Genomic DNA, 8,788 nt, shown 5'->3' with positions numbered 1-8,788 from the left:
TGGATCCAAGAGTTAGTGATGTCATCAAAGCTCTTTCTAATTTTCCACACAATACCCTCCTTATGGAGCTGGCTGGCTATTCACCTTTCAGTTTGCTTCCTCGTGATCTCAAAATAGTTGCCGCAGCTCCAGTCATCATATTCTCACACAAATACGTTCAAGACAGGAAGAAAGGAGCAGATAAAATAGATATTTCCCTTTATGAGGAAGGACGATTAAATATATACTCTCATTTTCCAGGAGGGAACTGACAAAGATTCTCTCCTTGGCCAAACTAGCTGGAATCTTCTGAGCCTTCATCTCCATGAGATCTCAACCTCGGCCTATACAATCTGCAGATTCAGTGTGAATGATTTCATATACTCCACAACCCTCCCCACCCAAAATTCAAAGACATAAACAAACACTAACATAGTTTCTAACAGCTCAAGGCCTGTTCCCCCAGGATGACTCTAGCCCCCTTAAGGAGCTGGAGGGTACCAAAAGAATTTACTATTCTAGCAAACACTGGATGATGGGGCTTCTACCACCCTTTTTTAGAGCATTTACTAAAAAGGCTCACACTATACTGTGAGAATCCTTGCTCCGTATATTTGAGATATTATGTATCTCCTACAATTCAGGAGTGTCTTTCTCAAGGACCTGAAAACCATTCCTTTGAAATATGATTGTAAGAAAGGATGGGGCTTCTGTCTCCCTGTCAGAATGCAGCTACCACACAGCTGGCCTAATCAGCACTGACACTCATTAGGCATTTTTCTCTTGCCTGACTCTCCTCAAGCCCCTCTGGTCCCCCTCCCTCCTCCCTCTCCCTCCTTTTAAAAAGCCCAGTCACCTCTGTACAAATCCAAGTTGAGTTCAGTTCACACTGGACCTTCTTCCTTAGTGCAGAGGTGTATTACTGATTCAGATCTGTTCTTACCACTTTAGTATCAAGCTTTATCTTTTTTTTTTTTTTTTTTTTTTTTTTTTTTGCTTTTAGAGAGAGGGGAAGGGTGGGAGAAAGAGGGAGAGAAACTAGAAATTCAGTATGGGAGAGATACACATCAATCAGTTGCCCCTCACACACCCCCAACTGGGGACCTGGCCTGCAAACCAGGCATGTGCCCTGACTGGGAATAAAACCAGTGACCTTTCTGTTTGCAGGCTGGCACTCAATCTGTCACAGGTGGGCACAGGTAACCAGGTTCTTGGTGATCACGACAAAGAATTTATAACTGACACACAGAGTTTGTAGCAGAAAGAGAGACAGCAGATTTATGAAGCAATACTACACTCCACAGAACATGAGAGTGGGCTAACTCTGAGCAGAGACTGACCTCAGGGGCCAAAGGGATTCTATTCTTATAGGGTTGATATTTCCTGGCTAGTTTTGGTGTCTTTTATTGCACAGGTACAAGTAGTTGTATTACTTTAAAGCTACTGCACATGTGGTCTCCCATGATTTTCCTTGATTGGCCACCAGAGATGGGGGGTCACAAAATGTGAATTTATTATAATGCTGTTATAATGGAGCAGGGCTCATGTAGCATGTTCTGCGCAGGTGCAGTCATGACTCACCATGATTCAGCTTTTCCAGAAAAGCGGAAACAACTAGTCTTAGAACTTGATCTCTGACCTGTATCGAAGTCCTTAGTCTTAGCCCTGGGACACCTCCAGAGTTTCCTCCTTCCTGACTCTCCTGCTTCAAATCCACTGAACTGCCCCCGCAGAGGGGCGCGTAGCATGTTCTGCGCAGGTGCAGTCATGACTCACCATGATTCAGCTTTTCCAGAAAAGCGGAAACAACTAGTCTTAGAACTTGATCTCTGACCTGTATCGAAGTCCTTAGTCTTAACCCTGGGACACCTCCAGAGTTTCCTCCTTCCTGACTCTCCTGCTTCAAATCCACTGAACCGCCCCCGCAGAGGGGTGCAGCTTTCTCTCTGATAGAATTAGGTAAATTGTTTGGAATTACTTATCTACTAAGCAGCTGAGCCACGGTTTGATTCCTGGACTCCAAGTCCACGCTCTACTTTGGTAGGAAGACTGACTGAGCACCCGAAACAGACAAAGTGTAAGGAGCAAGGCCAGTGCCAGGTTGAGTTCTGTGAGGGTAAATAACCACACACAAGGGAAGAGAGCTTAACAGCTTATCATTTAACAATACTGTTTTCCAACATCTTTTATTTTATAGACACCATGGGACTCTGTACTTTAGAACAAGTGAAATAACTGCTTTGAATCAGTGAGTAGTAAACATGTGAGCTTATTCCACGAGTTAACAACTGTGATGTGATAAAGTTCTTTATGTGGCAGCCAGGATGGTCTCAGACCTACCTCTCACGATTTAAGGATTAACTCCTGGGTTGGCCGTTAGCTGCAACAACAGAGATCTAGGCCTCCACTTCCAGTCTTCTGTGTCGAAAGTGGCTCAGAACCCAAACAAGGTGCCACGTGTGAGGAGGGGGAGGGGCTCAAACGCACCACAGGACCAAGACCCAAATTTGACAGAAGAGATACAAAATTATCTGCTCGATTCACTGGCTTTACATTAGGATGTTTTTCGATATAAATTTTAAAAAAGGCTCCCACAGTCTTATCTATCAGTACTTTCCTTTGTGATTTTTCCCCTGTTCCCATGTTTACAAAGTCCTTTTCTCATTTGGAAAATATACATTTTAAGTTTTCTTATACTTGTTTTATGGTTTCATAAATAAAACAATAACTTAAAAATGAGAAAGCACTTTATTCTCTCTTTAGAAATTCATTGGCACATGTCACATCTCTTTTTTCCTTCTTTCTGATCGTTTCTTATTCCCTTTCTTGGGTACCATTTTTGGAATCGTTCTTCCTTTCCCCTATTAACTGTTAATGCCACTTATTTCACCTGCTAAAGTCTTATTACCACAAGATGTATTATCTATCGTATTTTCTGGAGCAGCCGGCCCTACTGACATGTCAATTCTTGTGTTGCTACCAGCACCAAACTGATAAACAAATCCGGCTGAAAGGCAGGATTCATGGCCCTGTTACAATGTGCCCTTTGAGACAGCGGCCCCTCGCCGTGTCCAAAGTTCCGTAAACGCTGTGTGCTGTGGCCGAGTGGCCCTCTTAGGGAATTTAATCCACTTCCTTTTTTTAATTTTTATTTATTGATTTGAGAGAGAGACAGCGATTTGTTCTTCCATTTATTGATGCAGTCATTGGTTGATTCTTGTGTGTGCTCTGACTGAGGATGGAATCCACAACCTCAGTGTATTGGGACAAAGCTCTAACCAACTGAGCCACCCAACCAGGGCCATCCCACTTCTTTCTAACACTGGCTCACCCCAGCCATAGAAGAAAAGAACTAGTAGTGTGGAAGGTGCCCAGCAAGTGACGGAGCAAGCATATACTTGGGTAAGGGAGAAAATCCAAAACAGAGCTCTTAAATTATCCTAAGTTGAAAAAAGGCCCTGGCTGATGTGGCTCAGTGGATTGAGCGTGGGCCTGCAAACCAAACAACCATGGTTCGATTCCCAGTCAGGGCACATGCCTGGGCTGCAGGCCAGTTCCCAGCAGGGGACACAGGAAAGGCAACCACACATTGATATTTCTCTCCCTCTCTCCTTCCCTTCCCCTCTAAAGATAAATAAAATCTTAAAAAAAAAATATATATATATATATATATATACTAAAAGGTCACATACTGTATGATTCCATCTATGTAACATTTGAAATAATAACATTTTTAAAATGGAGAACAGATTAGTGGTTGCCAGGATATGGGGTTGGGGGTGGTAGGCAATGACAGTGTGTCTGGTTATAAAAGAGCGACAGGGGAGACACTGGTGCTGGTGGAAATGTTTAATATCTTGACTACAGCAGTGGATACGCAAACCTACACGTGATGAGGTTGTATAGCTCTGAATAGGCGTGCACAAACACACCCACACAAAGTACAAGTAAAACTGAGGAAATTGGAGTGATCGGTGCATGGACTATTTGGATAACAACATTCTGATTGTGATATTGCACTATGGTTTTGCCCAATGTTACCATGGAGGGAAACTGGGTGTAACCTGAGAAATCTAGTATTTGTTACTACTATGTGTGAATCTATAATTATCTCAATAAAAAGTTTTAGTCAAGCCCTGGCTGGTGAGGCTCAGTGGAGTGAGCGCAGGCTGTGAATCAAAGGGTTGCTGGTTCAATTCCCAGTCAGGGCACAAGCCTGGGTTGCAGGCCAGGTCCCCAGTGGGAGCCACGTGAGAGGCAACCACACATTGATGTTTCTCTCCCTCTCTTTATCCCTCCTTCCTTTCCCCTCTCTAAAAATAAATAAATTAATTAATTTAAAAAAAATGTTTTAGTCAAAAAATCAAAGGTCTTTCCCCGATTATAATTTTTAGCTTTTTGCAACTGGCTGGGAACCTGTCACGAAACTGCAGGGGGCTTCCCGGAAGAGCTCCCGGCTGTGGCGGAAACACAGTGCACCCTCCTGTGCTGCTGTTCGATGCGGCAGCCCCAACGCCATGACCCGTGAGCTCTGGAAGTGGAGCTAGTGCAGCTGAGGAACTGAACTCGCAAATGTATTATTTTGCTTAAACGTACATGTAACGGACCAGTCGTGGCCAGTGGCTGCCCTACGGGACAGCACACGAAAGAAACTTGACCCGATAGTCCCCTCCTTCCTCTGTTGTAAGTGCTAAATAGTAAGGAAGAAAATTCAGTTCCTATCACGACGCATGTTTGAACTTTCTGAGGATCCACTTCCTCATTCTAAGATGGAGACGACAAGAGGCCTCCGGACTCGTGATTTTCAGTGTGAAAAGTGGCTGCAAAGGCACTCGGCACCTACGCACCCAAGGACCCAGACACAGGTAACTTGATGACTTGGCCAGTGTCTAGGGCAGCGACTTTCAACCATCTTCATCTCGGGACACACATAAACTAATACTGGAGTTCTGCAGCACAGCAAAGAAATAGATTTTTTGCCATTATAACAAAAACAAAAAAAGTACAATTTAGATTCACTCACACTGGGCGGCTAGTGCATTGGCTGTTATAATTTTTCTGTTTGACAATCCAAGGGACAACTGGTCAGTGCCCCCTGACTCAACAGTCAGGCGTTGCCCGTTTTAAAGGTTCTTGCTTTAAAATCGCGGATCCACGGAGGTAACCCTGTGACGGTTTAGCAAACATCGCCCACTGTTTGCTCAAAACCAGCCGAGGATAAGCCAGTAGCTTTGCTTTCACATAGATAGGGGACAAATCAACACACCCATGAGCCCGTCATGTCTCCTAGCTTATTCCACAACTCCAGTTCCAGATACTTTACTTTTCGAGCTGTATTTTGTAAAACATCAGGGGGTGAAAAAAAAAGTCCGTACAAATGTTCCATTTCTTCAAGCGCAGCTGTGACTGCTTCGTTAGAGGAATACGAGGAAAGACCCTCGAGAAGGCGACTGTAGTCACAAGACCCATCAGAATGATTTCTACAAACCGACAGTACCCAGCAGCCAACGGCCTTGGACTCGAGCCCGCCCGTTTGTAAACTTGCCAGGTCGCTGTTGTTTGCATTCCCCACCCCTGGGCGGTTCACCCGGGCCACGCCCTGAGGGGCGGGGCCTGCGCCTGCGCGCCAGGCCGGATGATATTAGGCACTGAGCACCGTGTGACCTGCAGAGGCGCAGAAGCTTGCACCCTCGGTGGGAGCTGTAGGTTGCGCTGCGCCCTTTAGCATCCACAGCGCGGGCCGCTCTCCACAGGTGCTTTAGGAATTCCACGTTGAACCATGTCGTCCTTCAGCCGCGTGGCGCTGGTCACTGGGGCCAACAAGGGCATCGGCTTCGCCATCGCTCGGGACCTGTGCCGGCAGTTCTCGGGGGACGTGATACTCACGGCGCGGGACGCGGCGCGGGGCCAAGCGGCCGTGCAGCAGCTGCAGGCCGAGGGCCTGAGCCCCCGCTTCCACCAGCTGGACATCGACGACCTGCAGAGCATCCGCGCCCTGCGGGACTTCCTGCGCAAGGAGTACGGGGGCCTGGACGTGCTGATCAACAACGCGGGCATCGCCTTCAAGGGTGAGGGACTGGGTGGTCGCAGGGGCGGAGTCACCCCGAGCACCTCTAGCCAGGGTTGGGCTGGATCTGTTGGGGAATCTGCACGCTGGGTCTCTTGGGGTGCAGAATGGCTCTCAAGAAAGAGGGAGAGGGGACAGGGGTGCCCATAGATCAAAGTGCAAGAGAAACCTGAGTGCTTTGGAGCCAAACGGACTTCGGTTTGGAAACCCTTGGCTCTGGGTGCCAGGGAATCTTTTCTCGGTTGTCCAGTTTCTCCAGGTTTAGACTGTAGGGCAGTTGGGTGAATTTTGAATGGCTTTTTAAGTAGACAAGAAAAGTGCACAATCCGGTTCCCGAAGATCCCATTGTACGCCCTTCACCCAGCCTTCGGGAATGGTACCATTTTCACAGGTGGGCAATTAACTAGATTCTTGGTGATTTCGGACAAAGAATTGAACTGAACACACAGAGTTTATAGCAGAAAGAGAGAGCGCAGATTTATTAAGCGATAGCGCACTCCACAGATCATGGGAGCTGGTCAGCTCTTAGCAGAGATTGACCTCAGGGGCCGAAGGGATTCTATTCTTACAGGGCCAATGTTCCTGGCTAGTTTTGGCGGACTTTTATTGCGCATGTACAAGTGGTTGTATTACCCTAAAGGTACTGCACATATGGTCTCCCATGATTTTCCTTGATTGGCCACCAGAGAAGGGGTCACACAATGTGAATTTATTATAATGCTGTTATAATGGAGCAGGGCTCATGTAGCATGTTCTGCATTTAAGAGTCACCATGATTCAGCTTTTCCAGAGAGGGAGAACAACCAGTCTTAGAACAGGGTCTCTGTCCTGTATGGATGTCCTTTGTCTTGGCCCCAGGGCACCTCTGGCGTTCCCTCCTGCCTCACCATCTCACAACACTGTCGAATAGCATTGAGCAAGGAACATGGCGTTGGCAGAGTACTGTTACTAGGAGCCAGTTTTACACAAATTCACATTATTCTATGGAATTTTGACACATGCCAACTCTACTCTTCTTCTCTCCTTCAAGTTAATGATCCCACACCGTTTCATATTCAAGCAGAAGTGACCATGAAAACAAACTTTTTTGGTACCCAAGACGTGTGCACAGAGCTCCTGCCTCTCATGAAACCCCAAGGTGAGTCTGAGGAGGAGCCCTCACTGCCCACTTTCCTCCAGGACTCTCCCCCGTCACCACCTGCTGTCTTGGCTCTCTCACTGGCAGGGAGAATGGTCCTTGGCATTGCGTGCCGCAGGGGGTGCAAGGGTCCCGTGTCAACAGTCATCCACTTGTGCGTCACTGTAGCTGGCCGCCCGCTTCCATTTGACCACCTGCTCCTATGCTTATCGACCCCAAACATGGACAAGACAGCATACAGTTCAGCCCCCTGAACTGATTTTTTACCCTCCCCCCACCACCCCAATCAGAGTAGCAGCCTTCCCCACTGGATGTTGTCTGTTCACCTTAGAATTGCTCTTTGTTAGTCTGTGGACACCTGTCTGTTTATGGAGCCCTGCACAGGTGACCATAAGATCCTCATGTATTCCCCAAAATAGTCTTAGAGGAGAAGGAGCTGCCTGCTCCTGAAAGCAATGAGTACCTCTTTATATTCCCCTTAGCATGTTCCCGGACAGACCATTTTCCTTTTATTAATGGAACTTCAATTGCTTCATGTCCTTACTCATAGAGGCAGTCTGTTTATGTTCATAACACACTGGAAATTACTCCCATGGAATCTTCCTGGTCCAAAACCCCAGCAAATTTGGCAGCCACCGTTCTCGTGCGTGCCTTTGTACGTAATGATTTCTGCTGTATTTTAGGCAGAGTGGTGAATGTGTCTAGCACTGTGAGTCTCAGAGCTCTGAAGAACTGCAGCCCAGAACTACAGCAGAAGTTTCGAAGCGACACCATCAGCGAGGAGGAGCTGGTGAGGCTCATGAACAAGTTCGTGGAAGATACAAAGGAAGGGGTTCACGAGAAGGAGGGCTGGCCCAGCACCGCCTATGGAGTCTCGAAAATCGGCGTCACAGTCCTGTCCAGAATCCATGCCAGGAAGCTGAGTGAGCACAGGGGAGGGGACAAGATCCTCCTGAACGCCTGCTGTCCGGGGTGGGTGAGAACCGACCTGGCTGGACCCAAGGCCACCAAAAGCCCAGAAGAAGGAGCAGAGACCCCTGTGTATTTGGCCCTTTTGCCCCCAGAGGCTAAGGGACCTCATGGACAGTTTGTCTCAGAGAAGACAGTTCAGCAATGGTGAGCCCCTCTTGTAGCTCCTCCGCAGGCCCCATCACGGTTTCTGCCCTGAATTGACCACAAGAACCTGTGGGCTGTCAAATAATTTCTGTCCAAAACCCATAAATATTGTTAGAGTTGGCTACTAATCCTGTGAGTCTTGTGACTTTCTTTCTGTGGTGCAGGAGGAGAAAGAGTGGGGTGGATGAGAGTGATGAGTGAGAACCCGCAGGGGATTGAAGGGTGCTGTCAACCCACTCTGCACATGGCTTACAGCCGGAGCCACTCAGAAATCTAACAGACTCAAACGTCGGGTCAAGGAAGGGGCAGCAGACCTTCTAGAAAGAGCCAGAGTAAATATTTTCAGCTGTGCAGGCCACAGTCTCTCTTAGAACTACTCAGATCTGCTGTTGGCAGCATGAAAGTAGCCCCAGGCCGTTTATAACCAGTGAGCAAGGCATGGTTTTGTGTATCTATCTAATAACCGTGACCACAGACCACACCCAAAC

The 8,788-nt window shown here is 47.4% G+C and overlaps 1 protein-coding gene across 1 annotated transcript; it reads left to right on the top strand.

The window, feature by feature from the left end:
- The first annotated feature begins 5,622 nt into the window (after positions 1–5,622).
- CBR1 (carbonyl reductase 1) lies at positions 5,623–8,428 on the top strand. Its single transcript, XM_037127202.2, has 3 exons — positions 5,623–6,047; positions 7,077–7,184; positions 7,868–8,428. The coding sequence occupies exons 1-3, from the start codon at positions 5,759–5,761 to the stop codon at positions 8,302–8,304; spliced, it is 834 nt and encodes a 277-aa protein (XP_036983097.2). The 5' UTR covers positions 5,623–5,758; the 3' UTR covers positions 8,305–8,428.
- The last annotated feature ends 360 nt before the right edge of the window (positions 8,429–8,788 follow it).

Source organism: Artibeus jamaicensis, unplaced genomic scaffold (assembly GCF_021234435.1).
Source record: "Artibeus jamaicensis isolate MK-2021 breed Jamaican fruit bat unplaced genomic scaffold, CSHL_Jam_final scaffold_474, whole genome shotgun sequence".
In the NCBI taxonomy this organism is placed as follows: domain Eukaryota; kingdom Metazoa; phylum Chordata; class Mammalia; order Chiroptera; family Phyllostomidae; genus Artibeus; species Artibeus jamaicensis.
The sequence above is the reverse complement of the archived record's forward strand: the minus strand, read 5'-3'. Positions and strand labels throughout refer to the sequence as shown.

Coding starts and splice junctions, on each gene's coding strand:
- CBR1 (XM_037127202.2), top strand. CDS start 5,759: ATGTCGTCCTTCAGCCGCGTGGCGCTGGTCACTGGGGCCAACAAGGGC. Junction 6,048..7,076: donor CGCGGGCATCGCCTTCAAGG/GTGAGGGACTGG, acceptor CTCTCCTTCAAG/TTAATGATCCCACACCGTTT. Junction 7,185..7,867: donor GCCTCTCATGAAACCCCAAG/GTGAGTCTGAGG, acceptor GCTGTATTTTAG/GCAGAGTGGTGAATGTGTCT.